The 20,806-nt window shown below is 40.7% G+C and overlaps 1 protein-coding gene across 1 annotated transcript in view; it reads left to right on the top strand.

The window, feature by feature from the left end:
* Magi2 (membrane associated guanylate kinase, WW and PDZ domain containing 2) overlaps positions 1 to 20,806 on the top strand; it is a 555,913-nt gene that overhangs the window by 90,195 nt on the left and 444,912 nt on the right. The window contains exon 2 of the mRNA XM_013510511.1: positions 1,959 to 2,174. Coding sequence (XP_013365965.1) covers positions 1,959 to 2,174 — 216 coding nt within the window. The remainder of the gene's footprint in view (positions 1 to 1,958; positions 2,175 to 20,806) is intronic.

The raw sequence follows: 20,806 nt of genomic DNA on the forward strand, positions 1-20,806 counted from the left end.
TTGACTTGTTTGAAATACTCTAAATCAAATTAGCAAGCTGCCAAGATGTGTGTCGTCCACTCTGTGGGCCTCTGTCAAGAAAAAAAAGGTATGATATCTGTAAGAACAGTTTTACAAAGTACGGTTTTTTCTTGTATCGCCATGACAACTGTGGAGATCTATGAAAGCTAGTGCCAGCATCCGGGGTGTGGCCGCCTTCAGAGCCTATGCCCCCGTGCCAGCTTGAGCCCATGCCACTGTGACACCCTGCAGCTTTGTAGCTTGTGACTTTCTTCCTCATACACTGGTTCACCTTCATCAAGACCCAGGGAGGAAGGGGGCTTTGGTATTTCTGCCTGCCCAGCACCCCAAAGCCCTTTTTATTTGAGCAGACCCTGGGGAGGGGAGGGATGGAAGGTAGCACTTTGCTGTGATTGGGGTTTGGCCAACTCCAGGCCTGCCTGGGAGCTTACTGTGGACAGAATGAATCAGAACGGCGAGGTGCTCAGCTGGATTCTTTCCTCTGAGTCAGTCTGTGCCGGGCCGGGGAGCCAGCTACAGCCTTCAGCGTCCAGAGCCAACTAAGCCAGAGTGGTGTCCTGCCCAGACCCCCTTGCCACCTCCCACTCCCACCAAAGCTTTTCAGCCCTTCCTCTCAGACGACCATCTCACGTCTTTTGAGCACACCTTTCTCGCGTTTCAGCAGAGTAGGGTATGGTTGCCGACAGTCCCCGACACAAGTGACTAGGACAACTACTGCCGTTGCTCTCGCACGCAGGCTCCCTGAGTGTAAGTGAGCTGTGAGAGTTGTGGTGATACGCAGAGGGAAGTCCAACTCCCACCGCAGCACACTGCCCTCCCTGACATCTGTCTGCGAGGCTTCCATAGGTAGAGAGGCTGCCCCCTTCCTCCTGCGCACCCCTGACCACAGAGCTCAATCCTGCTTCAGGTTAGCATGCTCTCTGCTGGCTGTCAACACCGGCCCTCCACTCCACACCCCGAGTTTATGCCCGTCATCATTTCCTCCAACACATCCTGCACTGCAAGGCGCACAGTCAGTGCCCACAGCGATTTCAGTGAGGGAGCAAAGAAGAGGCACAGATTACTCCATTCGTGGAAAACACCGACATGCATTTGCAGATGGTGTTAAGAATCTGAGACTCATTTTTAAAAAAGCAACACCTATGTTCTTTACCAATGGCAATTGGAAAATATCTGAAATACTAAGCAATTTGTCTTAAGCATACAAAGGCAAACATATATGCTTAAGTAGTAAGCTTTTATTCCATGCTTACTATGCACGAGGTTCTCATCACAGATCTAAGTATGAATGAGTCTCCCTTTTTTACAAGAAGCTCACAGATTGGTAGGGAAGCAAATGACTCCCTGGTTCAGTACTAGGCTGCAGGGAGAGAGTGATGAAAGGAAGAGTGATTCGGCAGCAGCTCCACCGTCAGCAGCCGTGGGCGCCCCTGAGCGGGCACAGATGCAGCCTAGCAGGGTGCGGCCATGCCCAGGACGGTCACCCTCCACCCTGAAGCTCAAGGTGCTTTGCTTTTCCACAGCAGTGTGAGGGGCAAGCAACAACAATAAAACTCAAAAGCAAATACCACCTGCACTCTTCACATAATTATTTTTAAAAGTTTATGTTCAAGTCTTGTTACCAAAAATTTTTTGAATAATTTTGACATTAACTGTGTACCATTTAGGAATAATGCACAAGGCTATATTTTGACTTAAAGCAAACATGGCACCAAAAGGATTCATCTGTATCTTTATGCATTAAAGTTTAATGCAATAGAAACGACAGATATATTTATGTGTGTATATATTTGTAATATAAAACTATGTGTGTATGTGTGCGTGTCTATGTATGTATAAAACACGATAATCACTGGTTGATATAACTGCCATTCTTTACAAATCACATCCACATTTGGAGAAAGAATGACTCCAGAATGTTTTGGTATCATTTGCAGATAATTACTACGGTACCCCAAAGCCTCCAGCTGAACCGGCACCGTTATTATTAAATGTAACAGACCACATCCTTCCGGGAGCCACTCCAAGTGCCGAAGGAAAACGAAAGAGAAACAAATCAGTGAGCAACATGGAGAAAGCAAGCATAGAGCCTCCAGAGGAGGACGAGGAGGAGAGGGCTGTGGTCAACGGGAATGGAGTGGTGGTGACACCAGGTTGGTTCTTCACGGTCTCGATGGGCTCATCACTTTGCGGTTTCAGATGTCAACATCTATAAATATGTGTAAATTATGTGTGTGTGTATGTTCACTGCACCTGGGTATTCAGGTGTGAGTATATTACACGTATCTTCAGAGAGAAAAGATTGTAGCATCCAAGGGAAAGGACAGGATTCTGCTATCCAACTGAATAATTCTAATTCTGACATATTCATTCAATTTCCTTAGTTTTCCTTATAAGTTTTCGCTTATATAATATTAATGGTAATATAGTAAATGGCTTATGGCTCTTAGAAGGTTTTAATAGGTCATGAATATAATTATGTAAAGTTGTGAGTTTTTTTAAATTAATGCTTAAGAAACTAGATTGTTGAAATGCTGCATATGGTATTACTTCTTTTCTCATGCTTATTACAATACATCTCCAAAAATAACTTTTTAATAATACTATTCATAAATAAATATTATGAAGATAAACAGAAAAATCCTACTATTCTGTTAGCCTCTTGAAGTAAGTTTTCAAAATTTTGATTTACTTACTTTTTCGTAGTGGTAAATCAGCAGGCATTAAAAATCTAGAGCTGTGTTAAAACTCTTGAAAATATGTTAACATACATACCCTGAGTATGCATTATTCATCAGATGCTTCTGGCTATTATTTTGATATCTGTACTTTTTTTTTTTTTACTGTGCTGCTTTTCTACTGACTTGTTATTTGAATTTTCATGCCTCAATTACTTTTATCAAAGGAAAGCTTTGCAAGCTTTTCATCTTCATTTTTCAAAATACTTGTAAAAAGTGTTCATTGAACATAAAGTGAGCATCAGGAGACCAAATCTAATCTGTGCCCATCGAGATGTAAAACCTTCAAAGGCGATTTCAGTTTGATTGCTCTGGAGAACGACCTGGGTAAAAAGGCACTGTCTCACCTGCGTAGCACTGACTGCTCAGCACCCAGACAAAAGCACGATAAGTCGTTCCTGTGACCTGTCTACCCCGCCGTGTTCGAGGGATTAGTCACATTCCTCTTTTGTTGATTCAGAAGTGTCTGTCAAAATATTTGCTTTTCATGATGTAACTAAAATTAATTTAAATTTATAGTACATGGTTTTCATAGTTGATCTTTGATGAAGCAAAACATCTCAGCTGAGTTTAAGAAGTAACCCCCAAGGAAGCAGAAGTGAGGACAGAGAATACAGTACAGCACTTCTTGCTGGTTCACACCCCATGGTCCAGATGTGAAACAAATCCACAAACTAAGCCCAGATTGCTGATTTCAATTTCTACTTCTTTTCCTACTTTCTTCTCTTCTCTTCTCTTCTCTTCTCTTCTCTTCTCTTCTCTTCTCCTCTTGCTTGTTTGCTTCTTTCTTTCTTAGTGCTGTGGATGGAATTCAGGGTCTGGCAAATGCTTTACCACTGAACTACACCACTAGCCATTTTTTTTTTGTACCAGGGATTGAACTCAGGATCTTGCACTTGCCAGGCAGGAGCTTGTGCCACTGAGCTACATCCCAGGCCCTTGACTAGCCATTTTAAGTTGTGCTACACAAATAAAATGAAAGCATCTTTGATTCACAATGTTTATTTTATTTTATTTTTAATTTTTTAATTTTCTTGGTACTGGGAATCGAACTCAGGACCTTGTGCTTGCCAGGCAGGCACTTGTGCCGCTGAGCTAAATCCCCAGCCCCTGTTTTTTATTTTAAAGCGAAAAAAAATACAAAATTTCAAAACAAGACAATAGGAGAATAACAATGGTTAATACATTTTGTATTGTTACATTTAACTTAGTTACTCAAAGTACAAAATATAGGTAATTAATTGTCCATAAATATTAGCACAAACTTTTGTTTTCAGTGAAGTAAGGGAAATTAATAGCATAGCTACCTTAACTAATATATATATTTCTTTTCCCTTCCTTCTTTTCTCTTTTCCTCCATCCCAGTTTCTCTTTCCGTTTGAAGTTTCTTCCTATTTTACAATATCTCTTGTACATTTTGGATCTTATTTACTCACAATATGATGTTTACACATGTGCTTCTGTTGAATTTCACTGATGAGTATGGTCTAGAATTGCATCTATTTACCTATAAAAGACTCCAATTTATTCTTCCTTATGGCTGACTAGTAGTCCATTGTATAAAAAGACCACATCTTTTTTATTCATTCCTGATGTGATGGGTATTTGGGTTGTTTCCAAGATCTAGCTGTTACAAATTGTCCTGCTATAAACATGGGTGCACATATATCGCTGTGGTGTGATGTTTTTAATGCTTCTGGGAAGATACCCAGAAGGAAATGAGCTTGGTCAAATGGGACCTCCAATCCTAGTTTATTGAGGAGTCTCCACAATGATTTCCACACCTATCACACCAGTCTACATTCCCACCACCAGTGGAGAAGCATTCCTTTTCCCCCACAGCCCCTCCGGGATTTGTTATTGGTTGATTTCTTGGTGGTAGCCATTCTTGCTGGTGTGAAATGGAATCTCAGTGTTCTTTTAATTTGCATCTCTTGTATGATCAGTGATGCTGAACATTTTTTTCATATATGTATTTGCTATTTGTATTTCTTCATCTGAGAAGTGTATATTCATCTCAGATGCCCATTTATGAATTGACACTTTAAGTTTAGGAGGTCTAATTTTTTGTTTGTTTGTTTTCTTTATATGTTCTCCATAGTAATCCTTTGTCTGAGGAATATCTGGCAAACATTTCTCCCACATTGTGGGTTGTCTCTTCACTCTGTTGCTGGTTTCTCTTGCTGTGCAGAAGCTTTTTAATAAGATGAAATCCCAGTTGTTGATTCTTTGTGATAGTTCTTGTGTGATTGGGGTTTTATTCATAGTCTTTGCCCACACCAATGTCTTCAAGAGTTTTACCTATTCTCTCTTCCAGCATATTTAATGTTTCTGTTTTAATATTTATATCTTTGATCCATATTGAATTTATTTTAGTGCATGGTGAAAGATATGGGTCCATTCTTAATCCTCAGCATGTGCAGAGCCAGTTTTTCCAGCACCATTTATTAAAGAGGCTATCTTTCTTCCAATAAAATGTGTTTGTCACCTTTGTCAAAGATAAGGTGGCTGAGTATGTCTGGAGTTGTTTCTGCATCTTCTAATCTGTTCCATTTATCTTCAGGTCTTTTTTTGCCAGTACCATGCTGTTTTTATCACAGTAGTTTTATAGTACAATTTCAAATCAGGGATTATGATGCCCCTGGCCTTGCCTTTGTTGCCCAGAATTGCCTTTGCTATTCTAGGTCTCTTCTGGTTCCAAATGAATTTTAGAATTGTTTTCTCTAATTTGGTGAGATATACTGTTGAAATTTGTATTAGCCTTACATTAAATCTGTATAACAGTTTTAGAAGTATGGCCATGTTCACTATTTTGGTTCTTCCTACCCATCAGCAAGAGATATCTTTCATTTTCTGGTATCTGCTTCAATCTCCTTTTTCAGAGTGCTGTAATTTTCAATGTAGATGTCTTTTACATCCTTTGTTAGATTGATTCCTAGGTATTTCACTTTTTTCAGTGCTATTGTGAAGAGTGTTGTTTCCCTAATTTCTCTCAGTGAATTTGCTATTCATGTACAGGAAGGCTGTACTGATTTTTGAGTAATGACTTTGTATCTAGCTACACTACTGAATTTGCTTATTAAATCTAGTGGCTTTTTAGTGGATTTTTTTGGTGTCTTCTATGTAGAGTGTCATGTCTAGTTGATCTGTCTTTTTGTGACAGTGGGGCCTTGAGATTCCCCAGTAAAATTGTATTAGTGCTTATCTGATTTTTCATGCCTGTTACTATTTTTTTATATAGATGGGTGCATGGGTATTTGTTGCATATATATTTATGCCTTTTATCTCTTCCTCTTGGATTGTTCCCTTTACAAGGATGTAGTGACCTTCTTTGTGTCTCTTAATCTTGAAATTCACTTTGTCTGCAAATAGAATAGCTATGCTTGCTTTTCTATGGGTTCCTGTTGCATGGAGTATTGTTTTCCATCCTTTCACTTTAAGTCTATGAATTAAATGTGCTTTTAAATTAAATGTGCTTCTTGTATACAGCATATTTGTTGGATCTTGCTTCTTGATCCATTCTTCCAGTCTATATTTTTTTACTGGTGAGTTGAGACCATTAACATTCATGGTTATAACTGGTATGTATTGACTTATCTTTGTCATGTTATTTTCCTGTTGTTGGCTTTCCCCCCTTTTTTCCCCTCCCTCTAATTTTCTGCCTTGCCCAGTGGATTCCTTCTGTTGGGGTTCATGGAGTTGTAGTCCTTGTTATGTTTTTCTAGAATGTCCTTCAAAAATGTCCTTCACTTATATATATGTCAAATTTGGAGTTCTGGTTTGGTAGTCATAAATTTCCTCAGATACTCTTTGTCATGAAAGTATCTTATTTCTATACCAGTCTTGAAACATAGTTTTGCAGGGTACATCAGTCTGGGTTGAAGACTGTTTTCCTTTAGAACTTGCAATACTTTACTCCAAGCTCTCCTTGATTTGAGGGTTTGTGCTGAGATGTCAACTGTGATTTTGATGGGCTTTACTTTAGAAATTATTTTTTTTTTCCTCCAACAGCTTTTAAGATTCTGTTCTTCTGTTGAATTTCTGGAATTTTGATTATGGTATACCTGGCTGTAGATGTGTTTTGATCATGGCTAACTGGCATTCTAAATGCCTCACTTATATGTATATCAGATTCTTTTTTCCTACCAGGGAAGTTTTCTGCCATGACATCTGTGAACTTTTCTTTTTATATCATTTGTGCCATCTCCTGCTTTTTCATTGACTATAATCAATCTTAAATTACTCTTCTTTGCCTCATCCAGCAGCTGCTGGATTGATTTCTCATAGTCCCTTGCTATTTTTAAGGAATCTCTTTTTCATGATCATTAACTGCAAGCCTGTCTTCCATATCTGAGATCCTGGCCTCACACTGATTTAATTTGCTACAGATACTTTGAATGGAATTTTTATCCCGCTGTATATCTGCTTGAATCTGTCATATGGATTCCATTTCTTTCCTATACTGAGCACTTATGGTTTCCATATTCTTAAGATCCTCTACTTTTTTGTCTATATCTGTTCTAGAGTCACTAAACATGGTTTGCATTGTGGACACCATCTCTGCAGTTATCTGAGAAATTATTTCTGATTTTATTTTTCCTAGAGCCTCATTCAATTGTTTTATAGTTACCACTTCAGAGAGGCCAGGTGGCTGGTTTTCAGATTGTCTTACCTCATTGCCCCTTGGGCCTGCCTTTGGTGAACTGGATGTCTGGGGTTGCATCTTGTTTAAGTGTCTTCTCATTTGCTTTTCTTTTTTTACTTTTATTCCTGGGTTTATGCTTGTAAACTGCCTATGGTGGGTTGCTTTGTTGCTAATATTTAGAACCCTTAGGAAATGACTACTTCTCTGAGGTGTCTTTCAGTGTAACTGCTTTTTGGATTATGAGTCTGTTGCAAGGTCCTACATCTTAAATTTGTTGGGAATGAGAAGTTGCTGCCTGTGTGGCCCAGCCCATGGTTCTTTGGCACTGTGCCACAGTATTTTCTGTGACCCTTAGTCAAGCTCAGTCTTGGAATACCAGGAAGAATAGCTGTTTAGAACAGTTATGTCACTTTTGGCTAAAGTAGTACCATTAGCAATAACATTAGCAATAGTCACAGCCTAGAAAATGAGAAACTGAGGCATCCATTAATTTGCCAGCTTTAACTGTATGAACTAGGGTTGTGGAATATATAACAAAATCTAAAACAGACCAGAAAATTATATGCAGAATGTAAATCCTTAATATATCAAGTTTACCTTCAAGGGTTAAAATTTAAAAGGGGTTAGGGAAAAAATAGAGAGGTAAAAGAAGAGGAAGAGATTAAAAGTAAGACTGGAGGACAAAGGGGTATCACTTTGCCTTTGGGAAACTAGTGCAGAGGACTGGAGAGAAAGAGAGAAGGAAGATATAAAAAGAACAGAATAGCACCACACCCACAAAGCAGCTAGAAACCATATTCACACTCATATAAAAACAAAATCAAACAATGAAAGAAAAAAAACAAAAAAGCAAAAACAAAACTACCACCACTACAACAAAAAATGAGAGAAAGAGAGAGAGAGAGAGAGAGAGAGAGAGAGAGAGAGAGAGAGAGAGAGAGAGAAAGAGAGAAAAAACAGTCAACTTCCAGATTTGTCTCTGCTGTTACTGGTAGGCAACATGTGAAGACAGAGTCCTAATCTGTGTTTATTTATCCTAGCAATCCAGCAATACCTTTTTGATGGGGTAGTGGATAATCTCAGCAAGCCTGCCCCTTCTGGCTGAGACCAGACTCATTCAGCCTGCAGCTGTCAGTGCACCTTCCAAGGGCCTGAGCCCAGCTGGGAGCCACTACATAAAGCTGGCAGTGGCTCTGAAATCTGAGCTCAGTCGGTCCCTCTCCAAGATGACTTCCAGCCAATTTCTCTTTCTCATGGGATGAACTGAGCCCTCAGCACTCACTGCAAGTTAGTGCAGTCAGTAACGTGCACTGCTCCCTTCCACTGCTGTGTCTCTCTGTGGAGGCCTCTGAGGTCGCGAGTAGTCAGCATCTGTCTGTAGGTTTGAACAACTCTTGTGCAGTGAGTCCCATCTCAGGGAGAAGGTGCTGCCAGCTACCTCCTTCCTCTTCATTGAAGTTTCTCCCTTCCCCTCTCTGTGGGCTTCAGTTCACACATCAGATCCTTCCTGGGTCCAGGGAACCCACTTCCCTTTGTCTTGTCTTCCTCATGTTGCTATATTCCAGCATCTGGATGGCAACACTCAGAGAGGCTCTTTCTCTGTTGCTTACCACTCTGCCATCTTGGTGCCTCCCTCTCACAATGTTTTTTTGAGACATGGTCTCATTAAGTTGCCTAGCTGGCCTTGAACTTATGAATATCTTGCTTCAGTCTTCTGAATAGCTGGAGCCACAGACTTTTAAACTAGCAACTTATTTACCAGGGAGGAGGGAGTATAATGTACCAGAAAGTACTATTCCTATCTATTTGTACCTCTGACATGAGGGTGGGGGTAGTTTTATGTTTAGGAGGTTTTAGTGGTCCCCAAAGAAAATGGTCTGAATTAAACTCTTGTAGATGATCCCTAGCCAGGTGGCTGTCTCTGGATGTCTCAATCTGAGGAGGTGGAGAACGGTTGGCACACCCACAGGTGCCACTCACAGTGGCTCTAACAGCCTGGCTGGGCACATTACATGACCCTTAAATATCTGTTTCTTCCCTGTTGCTGAGGATGCGAGAGGTGAGTGAGCTCGCTCCTTACTCAGTGTCCAGAGATGAGAAGAACATGCCCCCAAACAAAAATCAACCCATCATCCCATACTGGAAATCTTTTGACCACCCCTATCTTTTAAATCTTTGTTTTTCATTAGATTTATCCAATTGAGACTTCAGAAATTTCTTTGAACTTCCCTCTTGGGCATTTCCCAACAATCTACCTTTGGAACTTTACATTTTTTTCAGCACAATCTTTGTCTTCTTCCTGCACAGTTCACCAACTGCAGTTTTCAGTGAATACTGAGAAAATACTTGCTTATATTTTAGCCACCACTCCTCTGTTGACTAACAACCTATAGTAATAAATATCCACCTTTAATTCAGTGTACTAACATTGTAATCAATGAGGCACATTTGGGGATTGATGAAATTTTACTAATTTTATTCCATTACAAAAGGGTATTGATCACAGTAATGAACAAGATAATAATGAGATTATAATGTTTACTATGTATTGGGAGCGATTTGACCTCACTATAAATATCAGTTCATTATCTTTCCCAACTGTCTCATTAACTAGCAACTAGTCTGCTGATTAAGAAACTGAGATGCGCTAAATTTAAATAATTTACCAGGTAATCGAAAGTAATACATAGGAACTCTGGTTCCAGAACTCATGCTCCTAGCTGTTGTACTGTTCTGAGTCCCATATGACCAAACACAGCATAAATGTATTTCTTAGTGATGTATACACAAATGACCATTATTTTACCTGTAAAGTGGCCTTATAAATCTGAACTCACCAAAAAGACTTACTGCTTTCATTTTTAGAAATCAAATATAAGTGAACTTATTTTCCTCTGTGGGTTTAAAAAAATTATTGGTTCTCATTATATTCTATATATATGTAAGCATGTATATAGGTCTACCAATCTTTGGTTCCTTATGTACTTTAAGGAACTGTTTTATGTAAATAAAATTTTAAATAAAAGGATTCATCAATTTATATCTTTTACCTACTTTCTCCATCTTCTCTCATTTCTACCATAGTTTATATTTAAAATTATACCACTGAGGGGCTGGGGATTTAGCTCAGCGGCAAAAGCGCCTGCCTGGCAAGCGCAAGGTCGTGAGTTCGGTTCCCGGTACCGGAGAAAAACCAAAAAAAAAAAAAATAAAAAAAATAAATAAATAAATAAAATTATACCACTGAAATTTTATGAAAAGATGTTAATATTCATTTTGTGTAGGGTTCCCCCATTCTGCTCAAAATTACATCAAACACATCGATTTAGCGGATGGCACCCAGCAAAACTGCATTTCCTTTTCTGATCTGCAATTTCAAACTGCAATTTCTTAGATCAGAAATAGTTTTCTTTCTGTCATACATCACCTTAGTGATGGAAATTTAGATAGATATCATTTAGAAATGTAGTACTGCCCTCGTGAATAAATGAAAACTACAAAACTAAAATAAATAGTACTGGCAATAGTCCTTTAACGACTGTATAAATGAGTCAGGCATCTAATGCATATCTCTGTAATCCCATGTTAATAATATAATGTTTTGTGAATGAAACACTAAAATGTAGCTTAAGGTACTTAAGTAAGACTTTCTTTAGTGGTAGAGTTGAGATTTGAATTCAGTAATAGCTGAGTTTACCCTCCAGCACATTGCCCTGAGCTATGAATCATGCTGAGGACAAAGTGACTTCTCATCTGCTTGAAGTCAATCACAGTTCTCTAGCCCAGTGTGTATAATCCACGTGTATTCCTTCTTTGTCTTTCACTGGGTTCCTGGCAGTGGTGTTAGATATGGTGCTTGCAAGGATGCTATAGTTTACATCATCTTACAGAGTAGCGTAAGCAAACCTATGGCATACGTGCCACCGCAGGTTTATTATCTTTGAAAGCTCTAAAAGGTTCACCATCAATGTCATAGAGTCTGTCTTTAAACCAGTGTTTAAAATTTGTATCACCAGGGAACCTTCCCTAACATTAACCTTACCTGTATTTGTACATCTTTATCTTTCTTCATGTCTTGTTATAGTTAACATCCCAGCCTTGGCTTCCATAGATTTACCTGCAGCCCAGGTTTATTTCATCTCCTACAGTTCAGGGCCTTTTTCTAACTACTTCCTCTGGGCAGCTCCACGAAGCAAATGAAATGCAACCCATTTCACTTAAACACTTCTGCTCCCACAGAACAGGCCAGCCTTCTCATAGAGTCCTTTATCCAAATTCTCTAATTCTTTCCTTCACCTAGATTTATTGTTTATCTTCTCTTCCTCAGACTTGATATTTGTTATTAGACACAAATAACGTCTGAGCCTTTAACTTGCATCCTTCCCTTCCCACTGTCCTTGCCCCATGCTACAGCACAGCCTTCACCACACGCTTATGGACCCCAGTTCCCTAGCGGACTCCTGCCTTCCTTCGCTTATCCTCCCAGATTATCTCTCATTCTTCATCAAGTGAAGATTCTTGACCCAGCACTCCCCAGCTCTCCTTCTCCGACCTTGAATGAGCTTGTGCTCTCTGGTTCGGACTTCTTGGGCCACGGCTCAGGGCCTCCTCCATTTGATCCAAACGTCTCTGTAAACTTCAGCTCCCGTGAGTCCCTTCATAAACTCCCTGGTCTTGTGCACATTTCACACTCAAAACCTTTCCACCTGTCTGATCAAGCTATTTCCACAGCTGAATCTTCTCTTCTTTTATTCTAAATCCAATAACATTTAAAAAAATATTCCATAGGAATTACTTATTTACTACCATGATGAAAAGTTGCAGCTTACCATGTCTGAATTACTGTAATAGAATTTACATGCTCCCCTCATCTGGCGGGTATTTTACTATTGAGCTGGAACGTGTGGGAAACCTTCATCACATGCATGTCCCCCTCCCTGGCAAGGGCTGCCTTTCCCATTCTGTTTACTTGTCTCAGTGATTAGCATGTTTCTTTAAATATTTCAAATTCTTAGCAAATCTTTGTATTTTAGTCAGTTGTAACTAACTTGGAGAGAAAATCAAAGTTGTACTGAATCAACAGCATTTTTTTTAAGATCATTTTATACTACTCAGTGCCTTTAATGTAGTGTTTTCTAAGTTGGAGCCTACAGTATTTTCAAAGTTGTATAAAGTATGCAAATGTATTTTTAAAAGCTATTGTTAGATATAACAATTAGTCAGCCTCCCTAATTTTGAAAATATCAAAAACAGGTAGATAGTTAATAATAGATAAATAGATAGAATTACTTTTTAGAGTAGACCCGGATGCAGAAAAGCAAAATGCTGTAAACCATAGTAATTGGAGGAAGCTTTCTTGGATATCTTTTCTTTCATGAGTTATCTGCTAAACTTTTCCGGAAAGTAATTCATTATTATCTTGAAGCTTCCCATCATTACCTATTAGTAAGCCTAGAGCGAAGTATCAGAAATGCATATATTTTAAGAGCAGTTGAATCTCTGTGCATGCACACACACTCTGCCAGGAGCAATAGGGCCCATGAGAGCTACCTTCACCAACAATGGGAATACAGTGTGTGCACACAGAGCCGCCTTCTCCAGGCTGCTGGGCCTGCAATTAGTGCAAATGAACCGCAGCTCCCGGAGAGCGAACAGAGTGTCCCTTATGTGGTCCCTTAGTGTCCGGGGCGATGATCTCAGTTCACCATTAGGGACCCGCGCCCCAGTCTTGTGCTGCTTGGCATCCTGGCCGTATGCACCATCCGCCCCGCCTGGGTGAATGAGGTCCTGTCACTGTCTAAGAGTTATGTCCTCCCTGGTGAATCTGGCTGTTCTCCTGTGAAGAATGCCCCACTCTGAGACAGCCCCAAGGCCTGTGCCCTGCTTATCCTAGTGCAGGCTCACAGAGACTGTGATGTGTGTAGCCACTCAGATCTTTATCTTTTTTTTTTCCCCTTTTTCTTTTAAGGAGACTTAATTTTATGATCTACTTCCCAGAAACTATACTGGGTTTTCTCTCTCCATTGGATGGAGAAAATTCTAGGCCTGTTCTAAATGAACTACTTACAAATGGACAAAATACGCATAAAGAAGTGTTCAACATCGCTGGTCATTAGAGAAATGCAAATTAAAACAATGCTGAGATTCTGTCTTATCCCAGAAAGAATGGTATCATTAAGAAACAAAATAATAAGAAATGCTGGTGAGGCTTCTGTTAGTTCTCGGAATACAAGCACTCTGGAAATCAGGGTGGAGATCCCTCAAAAAAGTAGAACTAGAAATTCCATTTCACCCAGCTGTTCCCCTTCAGAGTGTCTTCCAAAAAGTGTTAAAGCCATCATGCTGCAGCGATACGTTCAAGGCCACATTTACAGCAGTACAATTTATAAAAGCTAAATCCTGGAAGAGGCCCGTATGTCCATCAACTGATGAATTGATACAGAAAAGGTGGCATTTATGCACAGCTGAGTACTACTCTGCCATAAAGAAAGTTAAATGTGAGTCGCTTGTGGGAAAATGGATGAACTTTGAGACCCTCTTGTTCAGTGAAATAAGGCAGACACACAAGTGTAAATATCACTTGGTTTCTTTCATGTGAGAAACCCCAAATATAAATAAACAGCAAAATAAAAGACAACCGGAAGGAGAGAGGTAGATCTTTTCTGAATGGAGAGCAGATCAAGAGATGGAGGGAAAGAAAGGGATGGGAGGGAAAGGTACAGAAAAGAACGGAGAGGCGTTACACAGGTTTCTCACCTCCCCAGGACGCACGTGCTTATTCTGCACTGCAAACATGCACGAATAAAACGTGAAAATTGAAAAACTAAGATATAAATAAGTTGGATACTCCATTATAAATAAGGGACATGCTGTATTCTTTAAGGATTACTTGAAAGTTAAACTGCCTTAGTGTACCACACTCAGCATCTCTCCGTGACGAAACGGGACGGAAAGAGTAGTTTAGAGCGCATGGCTGCGAACTGAGGCCGTGGCCGCAAGCGCAGCATGACCACAGGAAATCAGGAGCCGGACGTCACCACGCACAAGCACACTCCCTTTACAACCAGACTGACCGGGATTCTTTGGTGAGAACCTCCTCAGCTCGGTCAGCTCTCGGGAGTTTGCCCTCAGCCTCCACGCAGGGCTCCTGCCGCTGCTCTGAGGGTCTGCTAGCTGCGAGTGAGAAAGACCTGATCCTCGGTGAGACGAGATGCAGAGCGAGAAGGGCCGGGCCAGCACCTCAGCAAACTGGCAACCAGAGGCAGCGCCCAAGGTCTTCGGGTTCTCCGAGGTTTCTTAGAGTCTGTGCTTTTCTCAGCTTGTCCTCACCTGCTCCCCCTCAGTCTCAATTTTCTCCTGCCTCACTGCTCCACAAAGAGGTGCAAATTAAAATAATTAGAGAAATGCAAATCATCAGAGATTCTCCGCAGAGGAGTGGTGATGATTCTTGGGGCGAGGTCCCGCCTGTCTTTTGGTCAAGGATGGCTCTAGTTGGTTCTGCCTAGTGCTGGCGTTTCTCTCTGGAGAGGAGGAAGGGCTCTGGGCAGGGCCTCTCTGCGCGCCCATTTTATCTCTGCCTCCTTTGCTGGAAACAGCCCCTTCCCTTTTTCCTATCAACTGACTTCTCATTCTCATAAAAAGTACCTGGACTCCGTGTTGATGCCAAAGAATAGCACTGGAGAGCTTGTGCTACACAGCAGAGAGAGCCTTCCTCCTGTTTTCTTATTCTTTGAAACTTCAGACAAGGACTTTATATTTCACATGGTCCTCTTGTCCTAAATTTTTCAGATGCGTACTTGAAAGTGAGCTCTAAGATATCTTGTATATGCATGCTCTATTTTTGATGTCTTGCTATGGTCTTTGAGTATTTTCTATATACGTATCAGTTCCTTTCACCCCCAACTTTGTCAAAGATTTGAGGGAGGTGTTTCTGTGTGATAAATATCTTTAGAATGATTTCCACTACAAAAATCAGAAAGCGTGTACAATTTCAGATCTGAGAGGATTATTAGTGCTGCTATTTCAGTCCACCTTTACTAAGATGTTAGAAATTAAATATTGTAGAAGGAAGGAAATATGTGAATTAAAATAGCTCTTCTCCCCTGTTAATGGAAAATAATTTCCTCTTTCAATCCTTTGTGGTGATTCTTTTCAATTTAGTTTTTAATCTTGAGAAATATTTTTCCTTGTCACCTCCCCAATACATAGCCCATTAACTTTCTGTTTTCATAATGTTCCACATATACTTTTATTTCTACATATAATTATAATCAGTTCTGGATTTTAGATATAGATGAAATATAATTTTGAAGCATTAAGCATACTCTTGTTGTAATTCACATTTCCGTGGCCAGCCCCCTGGGTAGATGAGATTCAGTTTGCTTATGAATGACAAAAATAATTTCTTCCCAGGGATGCTGATTTATATATTCTCTATTGATGTTTAATCTCAAAAACCAGAAGCATAGTAAACCAATACACTAACTTCCCCAAATTCTTATATTTTATTCTAAACTGTGTTTCCTTCTTGGCTGGAAGAAGCAAAGGGAAATATCTGTTATCGTCTCAAAAAAGCATATAGATAAATACATAGATGGATAGATAGGTGCAATTATGTTTAAGAAGCACTCCTTCAAATCTCATATCTTAAAGAATTTATAATGAATCTTATAAGCATATGGAACTACATCTAAAGCACTAAAAGTCAAAAATTAAACCATTAAACTAACGTTGGTAATCAAAGTGCATAGAAACATCTCTGATGGTCCAGAAAAAATGCTCATCTTTGCCCCCTGGGGCGCTGGAGCACTGAGAGCAGAAGCGGAGGCGACACTAGCATTGTGCATCTCCCTTTGTGCTTGGCGATTCTGTACCACACGTGTGTTTTATGACATCACAAAGGAGAGGTTTTTTTAAAATAATGAGCAAAACATCAGTGATCGCACAATGGGCAGACATTCTGGCAGTCATAATTCTTCTTCTCGTTTTCAAAGGGTGGGGACAAGAAGGAGAGCTGTTCAGAGCATACTTTGAGCAGCCGCCTGTGGTCTTAGCTTCTGTGGGCTCGCAGTGGAGGAGGACGCAGGGGGCCACTCCCTTATGACAGGGTCCTTCACTCTGTACTTCAGGATATAGTCTATCAAGTGACCACGAACAAAAATCAGTTATATAAAATTACAACACATTATATGAGACGTAAAATAATACTTGATCATAACTGCTCATTAAAACTTGCTTGCAATACTGTTATCTTTTGTCCAGATAGCAACCCTCAAGTGTTAATTCGTTTACAAGAGCCTGTGATTCAAATTCTAATTAAGCACCTCAGCTCCCACCAGGGGTGTGAACAGTCTTCACTCCGTGATATCACATAAAACCTAGGATGTATGGAATGGATGTGGTGACTTCTGGGATTATTGGGTTTGCAAGAAACTGTGGAGAGTCTTCCAGCTCCCTCTACCCACCGCTGTGGCCAAGAGCACAGGGCGACTGGCACCAGACTCGCTGCAATCAGTGGCAGGAAGATGGGAAGGCCACTTGCCTCGGGGATAGACGAGGGGTGTGAGCCTCAGGCTAAGACGAAAGAGCTGTGCCACTGCTTCTGCTCTAAGTTAGTACCCTCAAAAAACAAAAAATAAGAATAGTACCCTCAAAGGTGCCAAAGGGACGCCAGGTTCATAGCTCAGTAGCGTCCCCTGGTGTCCAGAAAAGGGTAAACATAAAACTCTGGAGGAGCTGGTAGAGAATTTAGAAAATGTGTGGTTTCTAAGAATTCCCCGCCTTTAAGTTACTTAACCACACTGCGTCTCTTATTTAGAAAGAAAATGTCAATTTATATAATCACTTTTTAAAGAAGAAATGCTACTTTTGTGTATATCCTTTTTAGCTCTTGTGGGTTTTTTAAAGTATCTAATATCCCCCCAAATCAGAAAATTTATCACACTTCTTGCTTCTGTAGAAGGAAATCATTTGGATTGTTTGAATGTTTTAAGTCTTCTCCTTAGGGTACCAAGTTGTGAACTCAGTGGTGATAATGTGTAGCATTTACTAAACCCCTGTCACGGTTCAGCAGTTTATTATACTAAGTGCTTTACACGCACGTCAAACCTAATCCTTTCAGGTGGGAAAGGTTAATGTCTCCGTTGTGCAGGTGAGGAAATTGAGGCACACACACAGCACAATTAAATAATTTGCTCCACCTCATGCAGTAAGGACAGATTCAAACCCAGAGTCTGACACCTGCCTTAACAATTACGTTCTTCTGATTATTGTAGAGAGAGTCGGTTGCTACTTGAGTGTTGCTAAATGAAAAACAAAAGACTTTTAAATCTTAAATTACTCTCATTTTCTTTCCTTACCTACTACAAAATATGTTTCTTAATAGTTTATTCTTTCTCTTTAAATGTACTTCACCTGTGTTGACTTCCAAAAAGTAATACAAAGACAAAGAGGAAAAATTATTGGGTATATTGAAATTTGTGAAATAAGTATTAGAAATACAAAGCATAGAGGTTTCTTACTGGGTAAAATAAATTTGAGGGATTAAAATTTTATGGCAATTTAAAGAAATAAATTCCTAGCTAGCTTGAAAACAAATCCTTCACTACTTTCTCTCATTTCAAAATATGGCAGGTACAGGAAGGCTTACATTAACTATGCACATAGACTGTGTCAAATTAAAATATAAATCATACAGAAAATGGATATCCTTCTGAAAATATTTTTCTACCTTGGATTTGGTTATTCTTTAATGAAACTGAGTTGGGTACATTCGAAACCATTGCATTGTGATTTATCTTTTGTCTTACACCCCCAATACCAGTAAGCAAATGGAATGGTAATTATCCATATTTTTGCACTATCAAAACCTTAGACTAGACTAATGCTATAAAATTTATGAAGACTGAACAGTGCAAAATGCACACATTTTACTCTCCCAGTTAAGTGATTTTTTACTCCATATTACTTACATATCTTTGAGCTCCTCTAAGTTTGTTATCAAAAGAAAGTCATATTTACTGAGTCCAACAAAACTCTTTAGGCAAAATGAAAGGAATTACACTTCTTAATTCCTCACCACAATAGTGTGTAGTCAAATATGGTCACTGTTCACAAGACTTTGTCTTTTTATTTGTTTGTTTGTTTCATTTTTTGTTTTGTTTTGTTTTGTTTTCTGGTACCAGGAATCAAACTCACGACCTCACACTTGCCAGGCAGCGGCTGTGTGGCTGAGCTAAATCCCCAGCCCCTAAGACTTTGTCTTTCTAAATGTCTGTCTTGTGCCTTGATGTTCCTAATGGAGCTCTAGAAAATTTTACATCCCTGTCCGAGGAAGACTTTTATAGCTCACTTCTATTGTCCTTATGAAGCAGGGCATCAAATATGGTGTGTCATGAAGCAGTAACCTATAGCCCCAGAGACAGTGAGAGCTTATGCGCTGGCTTGTGAGATGAGCTCATCCAATGTAGGGGTAGAATTACGTCCCCCTAACATTCATCTGCTGAGGTCTAAACGCCCAGTATCCCCAGAAATAACTTTTGGTGGAAATGGGTTATTGTTGACATAATTAGCTGAGGTCATGCTGCATAGCATGGGGCGGGATCCTGTGGGACACTGTCACAGCCCCTCTTCTGCTCCCTGTCTAAGCATCCCGTCCTCTCTTTGGCCACAGGTCCTGCTTCTGTGTGGAAGGCTTTCTCTGGCTCCCTGCAGCCAGCAGGTACATTAGTTTGATTCTAGGTCTCCCGGAGGCCCTGGCCCCTCTGTCAGCATCTCAGATTGGCCTTCATGGACAGAAGTGGGAGTGTTGTGCTTCCTCTGCACCATTCGTGTTCGCTCTCTTGTTTCCAGGGAGGAGGCAGATGCTAATTATTGGGTCCCTCCCCACCGCTGCTCACACTCTGATCAAGAAGACTTTCCTCTCCCTTCACTATCTCGTCAGGAACTTCACGCATTTGGGAATTTAATTCATGTTTGCTAGTGTAAAGACTGGGTCAAGTAGGAATAAAGAAACGAGTGAGAAAGAGTTAACCTGGAAGAGCGTTACTCGGTAATCTCTGCTACAATAAACACGATTATGCTTTTCCTCAAAGACAACGCTTTTTTCCAAGGGATGTTTAACTTTCTCTTAATGATGTCATACGTGGTAGGACAGCATTTATTTGTGCATAACTAACCTTCTTGAATGAATTCCCCATCGGCATATGTAATGCATTTTCTCCACTTTAGCGGTTCTAATCTCCGTGCCTTTCTCCCCACCATACATACAGCCCTACCTGGTGGCTCATGTCAACAGTGACCTTTGTGTTGTTAATTCCCAAGGGACTTGTATGCCCTTCATCTGGAAGATTCGGAAGCTGTGGGCACCATTTGTTGCTGTTTCCTTGTTGCCCTTGGCTTGCCCTTCTGACCGGCCAGTCCGCGGGCTTTCCCACCGCTGTCTCAGCTGCTTTCCTCACGCGCTTTTTCAGCTGTCCTTGCTCAGTGACTGTGCGTCTCAGAGTTTCTCCCGCAGCTGAGAAACCCAGGGATCTTGATTTCCTCTTCCGGCGCGGTCTGTCTTGGCCGTCCTTTACCTCTGGGTTAAATTACCGTACAGCAGAGCCATTGCGGCTGCCTTTCAAGTGTCTGCTCTCCAGTTGCCCTCTCTGACTTGGCGTCTCCGTGGTACCTTCGCTGGGGCCCCGCCTCCGTGTGCCCGGACCCCGCCCACAGTCAGCCTGCCGCAGAGTCCTGCTCCTCCTCCCACGCTCCTGTGTCACTGACTGAGCCATCGCCCCCGACCCCCAGGGTCACCACAGCTCTTCCTTTTTCCTTATTTGTCCAGTGTTTTGAAACTAGACAAGATTTTACACTTTAAATATTTTGCGAATCCATTTTTCCCATCGCCCTGCCGACAGCAGCTCTTGTGTGCAGTGCAGAAATAGCGGAAACGGCCTGAAAACGTCTGCTCTTGCCGTCCTTACGTCCTGAGAATAGTTAGGGGGTCTTCGTGGAGAATGAAAATGTAGGGCTGACTTTCCCTTGCCTAAGAAGACTTATAAATACCTCCTCATTGCTCTGAGGCTGCAGTCCTAACCCTGAGGTGCTATCTGTGCAGCCTTGCAGAATCCAGCCTTAGTTTAGGTGTTGCTCCCTTACTTCATCTGAAAGAAGTCTCAGACTTGGTAGCGGCATTGGGTAAGAAGCTTCCCTTGACTCTTACAGAACACGGTATTAGGTGAACCCCTATGTGTAAATCGCATCCTTCCTTTTGTACCTGTCATCGCGCTGAAAGTTGTAGAAAGCCCACACATGACGTATTTCTAGTTCCACAAAGTGAAAATTATGCCTCTCTTGTCCACTCTTCTGTCTCCAGGGTCTGGTACGGAGAAAGTACTCAATAAACACTGATCAAGCACGT

Source organism: Chinchilla lanigera, unplaced genomic scaffold (assembly GCF_000276665.1).
Source record: "Chinchilla lanigera isolate Chin_1 unplaced genomic scaffold, ChiLan1.0 scaffold00009, whole genome shotgun sequence".
In the NCBI taxonomy this organism is placed as follows: domain Eukaryota; kingdom Metazoa; phylum Chordata; class Mammalia; order Rodentia; family Chinchillidae; genus Chinchilla; species Chinchilla lanigera.